The sequence below is a fragment of the Elephas maximus genome, chromosome 20 (genome assembly GCF_024166365.1).
Source record: "Elephas maximus indicus isolate mEleMax1 chromosome 20, mEleMax1 primary haplotype, whole genome shotgun sequence".
In the NCBI taxonomy this organism is placed as follows: Eukaryota; Metazoa; Chordata; class Mammalia; order Proboscidea; family Elephantidae; genus Elephas; species Elephas maximus.
This window is the reverse complement of record NC_064838.1, coordinates 77,600,119-77,615,968: the sequence shown is the minus strand read 5'-3', so window position 1 is coordinate 77,615,968 and position 15,850 is coordinate 77,600,119. Positions and strand designations below refer to the sequence as shown.

The following is a 15,850-nucleotide window of genomic DNA, read 5'->3' as shown; positions in this document are numbered from 1 at the left end:
GGTTAGTAGACAAGCTCTTAACCACCGTGCAACAATATAATAAAGTCCATTTATTTCATCTTAGCTAAGAGTCTAAAAAAAAAAAAAAAAAAAGCTAGACATCCAGAGATAAGGATAGAGCTTTCCCAGTACAGGCGCCTATCACCTCTGTGTCCATAACGGTACTGACTACGTTCAGTGACCTGTGAAACCACTGCATTAACTTCCCAGTGCTGTGTAACAAACAGCCAACAAACGTTGCAGCTTAAAATGACATAAATTGACTATCTCACAGCTTCTGTAAGTCAGGAGTCTAGTAAGGCACGGTTGGTTTCTCTGCTTACAGTCTTAAAGGTGAAATGAAAGTGTCCCATGGGCTGAGTTCTCACCTGAAGAATTTTTGGAAGAATACCTGATTCTAAGCTCTTTGAGGTTGTTGACGGAATCCAATTTCTGGTAGTTGTAGGACTGAAGTCCTGTTTCCTTAAGAGATGTCAGCTAGAGGTTACTATCAGCTTCTAGAAGCCATTCACAGTCCATGCCATGTGACCCTTTCCATCTTTCTCACCTTGAATCTCTGATTTCCTCTGTCTTTGAACTCTGGGCCCAGATTTAAAGGAATCCTGTGATTAGGTCTGTTCCACCGGGTGATTTCCCTAATCTAAAGTCAACTGATTTGAGACTCTAACTATATCTGCAAAATCTTTTCACACAACATCTAGATTAATGTTTGAATAACTGAAAGAAGGGATGTGTGCACTGTGGGGCAGAAGTCTTGGAGGCCATCTTAGAATTTTACCTACCACAGTTACAAAATTAATACAAAAATTAGGGAAAAATGATTAAAAATATATGAATGCAAAAATTGAATAAAATAATAAAAAATGGAATCAGTAAAAGCTGATGGAGCAGTCCTTTGAAAACAGAGCTAAGTAACTACGCAAGTTGTACTGAGAAGCGGGGGGACGAAACAAACATGGTCATTACTAGGAATAACAGAGAAAACGTGACCTCAGAGATTCAAGCGATTTTTTCACATTATAGAAAGTTATTTGCATGAAACTTGGCTAAATCTGTAAATAACAGAACTGAAAGCACTGTATTCTAAGAAAATATCAATTTCACAAATACATAAACACATACATGTATACATACAGATATAATTTTAGTGGAAACAATTGTAACCATGACAAAAGTATTGCATGCCATTGCTCAATATTTTAAAATCTATTAATTCAAATTAGTTCAAGAATATGTTACTTAATCTTCACTATGAGTCAGGTGCCATTTCAGGGGCACAATATATTTTGTCACAAGAATAAGTCAAAGAAAATAGTGAAGGTGATTTGAAAAAATTAGCTTATTTTCATATAAAAAATAGTAAACTCCCCAAATTGATCACAATCTCAAAATAATACAAAGGACTGCTCTCCTGTGCTATTTTCCTCATCTTTTGACAATAAAAGACATAAGGATTTGTATTTTATATTAAACACATCTTAAGTAGTCTGTAAATGCTTTAGAAGCAAAGTGGGGTGGTGGGAGCTGTAATAAAATTGTAGCTTCTGAATATAAGGGGGTAGTTTTTTTTAAACTAGCTTAATGAATTTGTGATAGAAGCCTTCTACTTTCAGTCAAGATGGAGGAACATGGCCTAATTTATGTCAAGATTAAAACAATTTAAAATCCAGAAACTTATATGAAACGATAGCTATCAATAAAAAAAAAAAAATACATTAGATAAAATCCAAAGGACAACACTGTATACCGTTTCTAGGAAAATTTTGCCTAACCCCAGGCCACAACAATTTTCTCCTATGTTTTCTTCTAGAAATTTTAGCGTTTTAGGCTTTATATTTAGGTCAATGATCGCAATTTGTTAATTTTTATTATTTTTTTCTCTAAAATTTTAAAAACAGAATTTATTATTCCAATTGACTTAGATGTAGCCTGAAACCATGGCCCCCAAGCCCCCACCTCTGCTACGCTGGCCTTCGAAGCATTCAGTTTATTCAGAGCAAAGAAACTTCTTTGCTTTGGTTTAGTCCTGTTGTAATTTTTATTTTTATAATGGTATGAGGGATGGATCTAAGTTCATTTTTCAATAGAGAAATATAATCATTCCAGCACAAATTATTGAAGCTTATCCTTTCTCTACTTAATTGCCTTTGCAATTTTGTTGAAAACCAATTAAGCATATTATGGTGACTTATTTCTGAATTTTATAATCAGTTCCATACTACATTGATGAATACTCTAAAAATATATAAATTACAAAAAAATTGCAGGAAACCTAGGAGGCATATTTCTATAGGCAGTCAAGGATAGAAGAGATAATCAAATATGGGGAGTTAGTCCTAGAAAAAAAAAAAAATAGAGAGAAAAAAATGGCTCAAATAACATTTGGTTCCAAATTAGAATATAAGAGTGAATACAGGAATCTCAGTTGTGTCTAATAAACTATTTTTGTACTGATTATAAAACTTGGTTGGAAGAGAGTAGTACTCTGTAGTTATGATTGTTCCTTTCATATAAAGTATTGCAGATTTAAATTGCTTATACTTAACACAGTCTAAAGGTATACCTTGATATAGTTTATAACCTATGCTGTTCATGAAAAAACATAATTAATTAGTTCTCCAGCCAGGCTTTTGTTAGTTTATTTATTTTTTAAGGTTGATCACAGTAAATAAAGTATGGACTTATAATGGTAAGAGAATCCTAGGTTTGCTATATTGCAAGGTACAAGTAGCAGAATTAAGAGAGAAATATTAAAAAATCAGAGCTAAGAAAGGGCCTCAAAGACACAACTTTGATGGTGAATGGTCTCCACTGAATAAGTGGTATTGCTCTGTCTAGGGCATTCTTGCTCTCTGCCAAGATCTATTTGGGACTGGGACCTGAATTCCACAGAGGAGCAACAGGAAAGTATAGCTTTAGCCAGAGTTTCTAGAAAAACATATTAGAATGGGTGACTAACAGAGGAATCAATTAAGTATTGAAGTGACAAATCAGAAAAGAAATAAGACAATTAAAATAGGAGGGATATTTTTATTTGAGGAGAACTGGTTGGTTTGAAAACGATGTATTCTGAAAGAGATGTTAGTTTCAGTTAGGAGGGAAAAAAAATCTTACTAAAGCAAGAGTTTATTACTAAAAAATAAATACATATATTTAAACCTTTGGACTTAAACAGTTCTACTGAGGGGGAAAAAAGCAACTATAATCAAATCTAGAGAGTAAGTATGACATTTTCTATGTTGGTATGATTTTTGTGTTGATATTTTATATTTATTTTAGGACACTATAAAACTGAGAATGACAGTTCAACAAAAACAGTAAAAACAATCTTAAGCTAAAAAATGGGCACTCAAATTGAAGCCGGCAAATTTGGGTTTCTCACTTTCCTAATTATGAAGTTAACTAAAAACAAAACTGATACTAAAACACTTTGAATGTCATAAAACCCAATATCGTGCAGCACGTTTAATGATAAAAATAAATCAGGTAAATTGCCAGAAGTTTTATTTGGAGTAAGTCACTTAAAATAAGCAAAATGTTAGTTTACCTTTATTTATGTATGCTTCTATGACTCACTACCCAATAACATGCTTACTATTTTAATGGAGAGTCTATCTCTGATTTTTTTTTTCTCAATCATTTAATTTCCTAGAAATACGCCCCTATTTAGAATGGTAGGATTAAATAATAATAATAAAAATAATAATTCACAAGCATGGGACTTCTTATTAAAAAAAAAAATTCCACATGGCATGCTTCTTTCTATCTTAAAAGAAGTACTAAAAAGTTTTAAGTCAACACTTCAATTTTCTTGAGAAATATTGAGAAGTTTGAGAAAGAAAACTTGTGTTAAAGGCTTCAGGGGCAATGTCCAGTGTTTCTACTTACAGCTGCTATCAGACCGGGTAAAGCCCTAACCAATGGACATCAGGCACATAATGAAAAATGACAGCAACATAAAAGTGGGCTCTCTTGGTCAGACTCCTTTTTGTGTAATAACTAGCACTGGAAACCCTTTTCTTTATTTATATCTGAATAGATATTTTCTTGTGTCTTATGAAATTATAAGTTTGGTCAGAACTTCTTAATGTTCTCTCTTTTTAACATAAATAATGATTTCCTACAGTATACTACATTACATTCAGAATAATAGTTTAAAAATATTACATGACTTATATTCTGTTAGTTTAATATAGGGGAACACTGTGGAATATGACAAATTGGCCCTGTGTTATGGGAAGTTGTTGGATTAGGGGACGATAAGACACAAGCATAAAGTCTCCTAAAACCAGTAGTGAGTGTCAGTGAGTGACACACAGTTCAGAAGTCAAAGAGTAGAGACTGAGATCACCCTGAAACTTAATCTCTAAGAGATTCATGGGAGTCACCTCATTTGGTGAGTAAAATAATTTTATCTTTATTTATTTCCCATTACTTAACTTTGATGATCAGGTAACATGTGTAATATTATATAAATACAAAAGATACGTAATTGAGACCCACATGTAGAAACCACACTTGGTCTCATATCAGACACTCTCCGTATAGTTTTATTACATTACATTACTTAGACTTTGATGATCAGGTAACATGTGTAATATTATATAAATACAAAAGATACGTAATTGAGACCCACATGTAGAAACCACACTTGGTCTCATATCAGACACTCTCCGTATAGTTTTATTACATTACATTACTTAGAAAGACATTTTATATAGACATGTGGAAGCAGAGAGAAAAATGACTTTATGGCAAACAGAAAAACTTGGTAAATATCAGATGCAAAAATAAAGCATATTCAAGTGTCAATGTCAAAAGTAGTAAGGATGGAAGTATATTTCATGTAAGAGAACAGTGAATAATTTGAATACATAACAATTTTGCTCAACAATTATATGATACTTGTCTTATTCTGGAGAGTCCTTAATTACAAATATGATCATAATTACAGAATATAACAATGCCATATAATAAACTAGATAAATTTTAGGTAAGCTCTTTATAACTTCTCCTTAGTTCTCACAACTCTATGATAGACATTTAGGTCCATAGATTTTTTTTTTTTAATCTAAAGAATTATTTTAAATATTTAAATTATGGCCCAGGTCAACTAAACCTATAAGCATTGGAAGCCTAATTCAAACCTAGGACTAGAAAAAGAACATGAGGAGGGCGTTGAAATTCCAGCATGCGTGTGAAGTAGCAACATGTATGCAAACTCTTTCAGTTTGTGTTTCTTCATCTAAAAAATAGCATGAGAACATTAACACTTATTTGAGAAATAAAGGAGAAAATGTTTTGGTAATCACTTGACCTACACAGCAGTAACTCAGCTAAAACCAGTCTCCTTTCTGTTTTCCCAGATGCTATCTACTGCTATGATGGAATTATTTGCCTTCTTTCTTTAGTTCCTGTGTTATTCACCTAGATCTCAATACCTAGAAAAGGTATTGAATCTCTGCATGTCTTATAACTCACTATCAAAATATAGTTGCTCACATGGTCTGTATTAAACTGAATATTCTCTGCTATTTGTCTTTTTGGAAATGATATAACACTTGTATTTTATAATAGTTTACACTGTCAATTTTGATTTCTCTGTGCTTCATTTCAGACATATCATTGAAATGATAAATTTTATGAGAATATCTAATGATAGATAGCAAGGCATTTAAAAATAAACTAGGCAGAGTTCCTGAAATAATCTCATAAATGCACGGAAAACGAAATATCTTGAAATATAATACCTAATCAATTGATACCTGTTTTATTTTGGTAAATACATGAAACTGGAATACAGTTTCAAACCAAAGTGCACACACAAAGAGCAAGAGCTATAGTTATACAAGGAAGAGAAGGCACACACTGTACTTGCAAAAGACTTCGTGGAACAGTTGAGGCATTATGGAAAAATCCAATTCCAAATTTAATGGGAACAAACCACCAGGCAAAGGTATGACATGTAAAGGCTCTGTCACAGGATTTTGTTTGTTAATATGACAAGTAAAAGAGATTCACTTTGCTATGCCTGGAAACAGACAAAAAATGAAAATGCATAAATCGAGAGCCCATCACTTCCATGCAGACGCAAGCCTAGTACTAAATAATAATTATGATGAGATATCATGAATATCCAGGTTTATCATGAATTTAATGGGCTCGAGCATAACAACAATTGTGAGCCTGGCTCGGGGCCAGGCAGTGTTTCGTTCTGTGGTACATGAAGTCACTATGAGTCAGAACCGACTTGACGACACCTGACAACACCATTATGAATTTCACATACATTCTTTACTGCTCTCCGATCTAGGAATTCTGCTGTAATTATCTTGTGGGTAAAAAATTGTATATGCTAATACTACATACCTCACTAGTCTGTAGAATTGGAAAACAGATCAAAAAGATAATTAATTTCAGTATTTTCACAGATGGAACACCAAAAACACCTACCAGACGTAAATCTCACATCCTTGATGGAATTTTTTCTTTTAGGATTCTCTGATATTCCTCATCTTCAAATGTTTCTTTTTGGGATATGTTTCTTTGCTTATGTGATTATCTTGATGGGAAATGGCATGATCATTCTCATAACAAGTGTTGACAAGGCTCTCCAGACTCCCATGTATTTTTTCCTGGCAAATTTTTCCTTCTTGGAAATTTGTTATGTGTCAATCACTGTTCCAAAAATGCTCATGAACCTTTGGACTCAGAAAAGAGACATTTCTTTGTTTGAATGTGCTACACAAATGTGTTTTTTCCTTATACTGGGAGGTACGGAGTGTTTGCTCCTGGCAGTGATGGCCTATGATCGCTATGTGGCCATTTGTAACCCTCTGCACTACCCTCTAGTCATGAATCACAGGGTGTGTATCCAGTTGGTGGTTGGCTCCTGGATCACTGGAATCCCAATTCAGATAGGGCAAACATATGAGACTTTCTCTCTGCCTTTTTGTGGATCTAACCAAATCAACCTCTTCTTCTGTGACATGCCCCAAGTATTCAAGCTGGCCTGTGGGGACACCTTTGTGAATGAGATGTCAGCCTACATAATTGTTGTGTTGTTTGTCACTGTTCCATTTCTGTTGATACTGGGCTCCTACGGCAAAATCATCTCCACCATCCTGAAGCTGCCATCAGCCACAAGTCGAGCCAAAGCCTTCTCCACCTGTTCATCTCATCTTATGGTTGTGACTTTATTTTTTGGGTCAGGAATCACTACATATTTTCAGCCCAAATCCAAACACTCTTCTGAAAGAGACAGATTTCTCTCTCTTTTCTATACCATTGTTGTTCCAATGTTTAACCCCATGATATACACTCTGAGAAATAAGGATGTTATGGCGGCATTGAGAAAATTGCTACCTTAATGTGTAGTCACATTAGCCACTAATTTAAACTTATTACATCTTTCTAATTTAATTCTGATGTTTTATAATCAGAAATTAACTTTTTTTTTAATAACTTTTATTAAGCTTCAAGTGAACGTTTACAAATCCAATCAGTCTGTCACATATAAGTTTACATACATCTCACTCCCTACTCCCACTTGCTCTCCCCCTCTTGAGTCAGCCCTTTCAGTCTCTCCTTTCTTGACAATTTTGCCTGCTTCCCTCTCTCTCTATCCTCCCATCCCACCTCCAGACAAGAGTTACCAACACAATCTCAAGTGTCCACCTGATATAATTAGCTCACTCTTCATCAGCGTCTCTCTCCCACCCGCTGACCAGTCCCTTTCATGTCTGATGAGTTGTCTTCGGGGATGGCTCCTGTCCTGTGCCAACAGAAGGTCTGGGGAGCATGGCCGCCGGGATTCCTCCAGTCTCAGTCAGACCATTAAGTTTGGTCTTTTTATGAGAATTTGGGGTCTGTATCCCACTGATCTCCTGCTCCCTCAGGGGTCCTCTGCTGTGCTCCCTGTCAGGGCAGTCATCGATTGTGGCCGGGCACCAACTAGTTCTTCTGGTCTCAGGATAATGTAGGTCTCTGGTTCATGTGGCCCTTTCTGTCTCTTGGGCTCTTAGTTGTCGTGTGGCCTTGGTGTTCTTCATTTTCCTTTGCTCCAGGTGGGTTGAGACCAATTGATGCATCTTAGATGGCCGCTTGTTAGCATTTAAGACCCCAGACGCCACATTTCAAAGTGGGATGCAGAATGATTTCATAATAGAATTATTTTGCCAATTGACTTAGAAGTCCCCGCAAACCATGTTCCCCAGACCCCCGCGCTTGCTCCGCTGACCTTTGAAGCATTCATTTTATCCCGGAAACTTCTTTGCTTTTGGTCCAGTCCAATTGAGGTGACCTTCCATGTATTGAGTGTTGTCTTTCCCTTCACCTAAAGCAGTTCTTATCTACTGATTAATCAATAAAAAACCCTCTCCCACCCTCCCTCCCTCCCCCCCTCGTAACCACAAAAGTATGTGTTCTTCTCAGGTTTACTATTTCTCAAGATCTTATAATAGTGGTCTTATACAATATTTGTCCTTTTGCCTCTGACTAATTTCGCTCAGCATAATGCCTTCCAGGTTCCTCCATGTTATGAAATGTTTCAGAGATTCGTCACTGTTCTTTATCGATGCGTAGTATTCCATTGTGTGAATATACCACAATTTATTTACCCATTCATCCGTTGATGGACACCTTGGTTGCTTCCAGCTTTTTGCTATTGTAAACAGAGCTGCAATAAACATGGGTGTGCATATATCTGTTTGTATGAAGGCTCTTGTATCTCTAGGGTATATTCCTAGGAGTGGGATTTCTGGGTTGTATGGTAGTTCTATATCTTAAGATAACGCCAGATAGATTTCCAAAGTGGTTGTACCATTTTACATTCCCACCAGCAGTGTATGAGAGTTCCAATCTCTCCGCAGCCTCTCCAACATTTATTATTTTGTGATTTTTGGATTAATACCAGCCTTGCTGGTGTGAGATGGAATCTCATAGTAGTTTTAATTTGCATTTCTCTAATGGCTAATGATCGAGAGCATTTTCTCATGTATCTGTTGGCTGCCTGAATATCTTCTTTAGTGAAATGTGTGTTCATATCCTTTGCCCACTTCTTCATTGGGTTGTTTGTCTTTTTGTGGTTGAGTTTTGACAGAATCATGTAGATTTTAGAGATCAGGCGATGGTCGGAGATGTCATAGCTGAAAATTCTTTCCCAGTCTGTAGGTGGTCTTTTGACTCTTTTGGAGAAGTCTCTAGATGAGCATAGGTGTTTGATTTTTAGGAGCTCCCAGTTATCGGGTTTCTCTTCATCATTTTTGGTAATGTTTTGTATTCTGTTTATACCTTGTATTAGGGCTCCTAATGTTGTCCCTATTTTTTCTTCCATGATCTTTATCGTTTTAGTCTTTATGTTTAGGTCTTTGATCCACTTGGAGTTAGTTTTTGTGCATGGTGTGAGGTATGGGTCCTGTTTCATTTTTTTGCAAATGGATATCCAGTTATGCCAGCACCATTTGTTAAAAAGGCTATCTTTTCCCCAGTTAATTGACACTGGTCCTTTGTCAAATATCAGCTGCTCATACGTGGATGGATCTATGTCTGGGTTCTCAGTTCTGTTCCATTGGTCTATGTGTCTGTTGTTGTACCAATACCAGGCTGTTTTGACTACTGTGGCTGTATAATAGGTTCTGAAGTCAGGTAAGGTGAGGCCTCCCACTTTCTTCTTCTTTTTCAGTAGTGCTTTGCTTATCCGGGGCTTCTTTCCCTTCCATATGAAATTGGTGATTTGTTTCTCTATCCCCTTAAAATATGACATTGGAATTTGGATCGGAAGTGCGTTAAATGTATAGATGGCTTTTGGTAGAATAGACATTTTTACTATGTTAAGTCTTCCTATCCGTGAGCAGGGTATGTTTTTCCACTTAAGCATGTCCTTTTGAATTTCTTGTAGTAGAGCTTTGTAGTTTTCTTTGTATAGGTCTTTTACATCCTTGGTAAGATTTATTCCTAAGTATCTTATCTTCTTGGGGGCTACTGTGAATGGTATTGATTTGGTTATTTCCTCTTCGGTGTTCTTTTTGTTGATGTAGAGGAATCCAAGTGATTTGTGTATGTTTATTTTATAACCTGAGACTCTGCCAAACTCTTCTATTAGTTTCAGTAGTTTTCTGGAGGATTCCTTAGGGTTTTCTGTGTATATAATCATGTCATCTGCAAATAGTCATAACTTTCCTTCTTCCTTGCCAATCCGGATACCTTTTATTTCTTTGTCTAGCCTAATTGCCCTGGCTAAGACTTCCAACACGATGTTGAATAAGAGCGGTGATAAAGGGCATCCTTGTCTGGTTCCCGTTCACAAGGGAAATGCTTTCAGGTTCTCTCCATTTAGAGTGATATTGGCTGTTGGCTTTGCATAGATGCCCTTTATTATGTTGAGGAATTTTCCTTCAATTCCTATTTTGGTAAGAGTTTTTATCATAAATGGGTGTTGGACTTTGTCAAATGTCTTTTCTGCATCAATTGATAAGATCATGTGGTTTTTGTCTTTTGTTTTATTTATGTGATGGATTACATTAATGGTTTTTCTGATATTAAACCAGCCTTGCATCCCTGGTATAAATCCCACTTGATCAGGGTGAATTATTTTTTTGATGTGTTGTTGGATTCTATTGGCTAGAATTTTGTTGAGGATTTTTGCATCAATGTTCATGAGGGATATAGGTCTATAATTTTCTTTTTTTGTAACGTCTTTACCTGGTTTTGGTATCAGGGAGATGGTGGCTTCATAGAATGAGTTGGGTAGTATTCCGTCATTTTCTATGCTTTGGAATACCTTTAGTAGTAGTGGTGTTAACTCTTCTCTGAAAGTTTGGTAGAACTCTGCAGTGAAGCCGTCCGGGCCAGGGCTTTTTTTTGTTGGGAGTTTTTTAATTACCTTTTCAATCTCTTTTTTTGTTATGGGTCTATTTAGTTGTTCTACTTCTGAATGTGTTAGTTTAGGTAGGTAGTGTTTTTCCAGGAATTCATCCATTTCTTCTAGGTTTTCAAATTTGTTAGAGTACAATTTTTCATAATAATCTGAAATGATTCTTTTAGTTTCATTTGGTTCTGTTGTGATGTGGTCCTTCTCATTTCTTATTCGGGTTATTTGTTTCCTTTCCTGTATTTCTTTAGTCAGTCTAGCCAATGGTTTATCAATTTTGTTAATTTTTTCAAAGAACCAGCTTTTGGCTTTGTTAATTCTTTCAATTGTTTTTCTGTTCTCTAATTCATTTAGTTCAGCTCTAATTTTTATTATTTGTTTTCTTCTGGTGCCTGATGGATTCTTTTGTTGCTCACTTTCTATTTGTTCAAGTTGTAGGGACAGTTCTCTGATTTTGGCTCTTTCTTCTTTTTGTATGTGTGCATTTATTGATATAAATTGGCCTCTGAGCACTGCTTTTGCTGTGTCCCAGAGGTTTTGATAGGAAGTATTTTCATTCTCGTTGCTTTCTATGAATTTCCTTATTCCCTCCTTGATGTCTTCTACAACCCAGTCTTTTTTCAGGAGGGTATTGTTCATTTTCCAAGTATTTGATTTCTTTTCCCTAGTTTTTCTGTTATTGATCTCTAGTTTTACTGCCTTGTGGTCTGAGAAGATGCTTTGTAATATTTCGATGTTTTGGACTCTGCAAAGGTTTGTTTTATGACCTAATATGTGGTCTATTCTAGAGAATGTTCCATGTGCGCTAGAAAAAAAAGTATATTTTGCAGCAGTTGGGTGAAGAGTTCTGTATAAGTCAATGAGGTCAAGTTGGTTGATTGTTGTAATTAGATCTTCCGTGTCTCTGTGGAGCTTCTTACTGGATGTCCTGTCCTTCTCCGAAAGTGGTGTGTTGAAGTCTCCTACTATAATTGTGGAGGTATCTATCTCGCTTTTCAATTCTGTTAAAATTTGATTTATGTATCTTGCAGCCCTGTCATTAGGTGCATAAATATTTAATATGGTTATGTCTTCCTGATCAATTGTCCCTTTTATCATTATATAGTGTCCTTCTTTATCCTTTGTGGTGGATTGAAGTCTAAAGTCTATTTTGTCAGAAATTAATATTGCTACTCCTCTTCTTTTTTGCTTATTGTTTGCTTGATATACTTTTTTCCATCCTTTGAATTTTAGTTTGTTTGTGTCTCTAAGTCTAAGGTGTGTCTCTTGTAGGCAGCATATAGATGGATCGTGTTTCTTTATCCAGTCTGTGACTCTCTGTCTCTTTATTGGTGCATTTAGTCCATTTACATTCAGGGTAATTATAGATAAATAAGTTTTTAGTGCTGTCATTTTGATGCCTTTTCATGTGTGTTGTTGACAATTTCATTTTTCCACATACTTTTTTGTGCTGAGGCGTTTTTCTTAGTAAATTGTGAGATCCTCATTTTCATAGTGCTTGACTTTATGTTAGTTGAGTCGTTACGTTTTTCTTGGTTTTTATCTTGAGTTATAGAGTTGTTATACCTTTTTGTGGTTACCTTATTATTTACACCTATTTTTCTAAGTAAAAACCTAACTTGTATTGTTCTATATCGCCTTGTATCACTCTCCATATGGCAGTTCAATGCCTCCTGTATTTAGTCTCTCTTTTTGATTATTGTGATCTTTTACCTATTGACTTCCATGGTTCCCTGTTATGTGTATTTTTTTTTTAATTAATCTTAATTTGTTTGTTTTTGTGATTTCCCTATTTGAATTGATATCAGGACGTTCTGTTTTGTGACCTTGTGTTGTGCTGATATCTGATAATATTGGTTCTCTGACCAAACAATATCCTTTAGTATTTCTTGTAGCTTTGGTTTGGTTTTTGCAAATTCTCTAAACTTGTGTTTGTCTGTAAATATCTTAATTTCGCCTTCATATTTCAGAGAGAGTTTTGCTGGATATATGATCCTTGGCTGGCAGTTTTTCTCCTTCAGTGTTCTGTATATGTCGTCCCATTCCCTTCTTGCCTGCATGGTTTCTGCTGAGTAGTCACAACATATTCTTATTGATTCTCCCTTGAAGGAAACCTTTCTTTTCTCCCTGGCTGCTTTTAAAATTTTCTGTTTATCTTTGGTTTTGGTGAGTTTGATGATAATATGTCTCGGTGTTTTTCTTTTTGGATCAATCTTAAATGGGGTTCGATGAGCATCTTGGATAGATATCCTTTCGTCTTTCATGATGTCAGGGAAATTTTGTGTCAGGAGTTCTTCAACTATTTTCTCTGTGTTTTCTGTCCCCCCTCCCTGTTCTGGGACTCCAATCACCCGCAGGTTATCCTTCTTGATAGAGTCCCACATAATTCTTAGGGTTTCTTCATTTTTTTTAATTCTTTTATCTGATTTTTTTTCAGCTATGTTGGTGTTGATTCCCTGGTCCTCCAGATGTCCCAGTCTGCATTCTAATTGCTCGAGTCTGCTCCTCTGACTTCCTAGTGCGTTGTCTAATTCTGTTATTTTATTGTTAATCTTTTGGATTTCTACATGCTGTCTCTCTATGGATTCTTGCAACTTATTAATTTTTCCAGTATGTTCTTGAATAATCTTTTTGAGTTCTTCAACACTTTTATCAGTGTTTTCCTTGGCTTTTTCTGCAGTTATCCTAATTTAATTTGTGATATCATTAAGCATTCTGTAAATTAGTTTTTTATATTCTGTATCTGATAATTCCAAGATTGTATCTTCATTTGGGAAAGATTTTGATTCTTTTGTTTGGGGGGTTGGAGAAGCTGTCACGGTCTGCTTCTTTAAGTGGTTTGATATGGATTGTTGTCTCCGAGCCATCACTGGGAAAGTAGTTTTTCCAGAAAATCCGCTAAAAAAAAAATGCAGTCAGATCCCTATCAGAGTTCTCCCTCTGGCTCAGGCTATTCAGATGTTAATGAAGCCGCCTGGGGAGGGTGGTGGAGGGAACAGAGAGATAGGAGAGTAGCACCTCAGAATATAGCCAGATTTGCTTGTCTTGCTTGGAATGACTATTATATCTGAGATTCCCGCGGGCGCGTCGTCTATGTGTGCTGGCTGTGTGGAGATTGCCCCCGGGGGGTCTGGCCCATTGGAGCCTCGGTCAGATCCTCCGCTTCCAGCCCCACGCCCAGCGTCAAGGCTCCCCTACTGGGACGGTGCACTCTCGACTCCAAAATCAGTCGCTGCCTCCCGGGGACTTCTTGTCCCTCCAGCCGCGTGGCCGTGCCGCCCCCGAGAACCAATTGGGCCTCCTCCTGGGGTTAGTTCAGATGGGTGGAGCAGCTCCCCAATGCTTGTGCCGTGACCGAGTGTCCCGGCTGGGACGCTGTTCTCCCCACTCCAATACCAGTCGCTGCCTCCCGGGGACTTCTCCTACTGGCTGAGTCCCAAGCTGCCCGTGCAACCCGGCTGGTCCCCTTCCCAGGGTTAGTTCAGGGGGGTGGAGCAACTCTCCGTGTTTATGCCGTACCTGTGTCCAGTCCAAATCCCTGCGGGACGGTTCCCCGGCTCGGACGCTGCTCTTTCTGCTCCAAGACCAGTCACTGCCTCCCGGGGATTTCTCCTACCGGCTGCGTCCGATGTCGCCCGTTGAACCGGCTGGTCCCCCTCCCGGGGTTAGTTCAGGGGGGTGGAGCAGCTGTCTGTGCTTGTGCCGTACCTGACTGGTACGCTGGCTCCAGGCTCTGGAAACAATCGCTGCTTCCCCGTATTAGTTCGTTCTCCGTCTCTAAATCTGTGTTTGTTGTTCAGGGTTTGTAGATTGTTATGTATGTGATCGATTCACTTGTTTTTCCGTGTCTTTGTTGTAAGAGGGATCCGAGGTAGCATCTGCCTAGTCCGCCATCTTGGCTCCAGAAATTAACTTTTAATTTGATATCCTGCCTTAGCATAGATCAATTATCTTTACTCATTCCTGACCTTGTCATTTTATATCAGACTTTCTGATATCAGGGTTCTATCCACAACGGTTGCATTGCAATTAAGAATTTAATTTTTTTGACAAATTTCATATATAGGGAACTAGTTTATCACTCTAACAAATTAACCGTGGTTTCAGACTGTTTATTGAATAATGTTGTCTCTCATATCTAGTTATTAATTTCACAATACCTTTTTCCCTAAAAATCATTTGCCTTTACATAGCTTTCGTTTTTGTTGAATGTCTCCCTTATGTGATCATTGTTTACTTTTTTTTTTTTTAGAGAGATATCTGCTGGTAAAGAGTATTGTATATAGTAACCTTTGGAAAATACTGTTGAAATTATGTTTTTAGACATTTTACTCATTCAACACATTGAAGTTACCTCTTTAAGATTTTCTGTACAGAGCTAAACTAAAACCAAACACATTTCTGCTGTGTCAATCCTGACTCGTAGCAACCCTATAAGAGGCTAGAGCTGCCCCATAGGGTTTCCAAGGAGTGGCTGGTGGATTCAAACCACCAACCTTTGGTTTAGCTGCCAAGCTTTTAACCACTGAGCCACCTAGTCTCCTTTAGAAAACACATAAGAAATAATTCAAAATGTAAACTTCACGGAACAATACTGTACTGTTTGGTGGATGTGGTAATCATTCTTTGAAGTGTTTAAATCACTTAAAATTGTAAACTCAGACTTGAAACAAGAATCAGATAAGATAGGAAGTATATTAAGCCATGACTTACTGCATTATATGACTTTATTAGACTATATTTACAAACCCGAAACCTGTTGTTGTCGAGTTGATTTCAACTCATACCAACTCTATAGGACAGGGTAGAACTGCCCCATGGGGTTTCCAAGGAGTGGCTGGTGGATTCGAACTGCAGGCCTTTTGGTTAGCACCTTAGCTCTTAACCACTGTGCCTCCAAGGCTCCAATAATATATACATAAATACATATATATACATATACATTTAATCAGAGCCCCAGTGGCACAGTGGTTAAGTATA

General features: G+C 36.9%; 1 protein-coding gene across 1 annotated transcript; it reads left to right on the top strand.

The window, feature by feature from the left end:
• The first annotated feature begins 6,467 nt into the window (after positions 1-6,467).
• Positions 6,468-7,370, top strand: LOC126063733 (olfactory receptor 10AG1-like). Its single transcript, XM_049862127.1, has one exon. It carries the CDS (start codon positions 6,477-6,479, stop codon positions 7,368-7,370), a length of 894 nt encoding a protein of 297 aa, XP_049718084.1. The 5' UTR covers positions 6,468-6,476.
• The last annotated feature ends 8,480 nt before the right edge of the window (positions 7,371-15,850 follow it).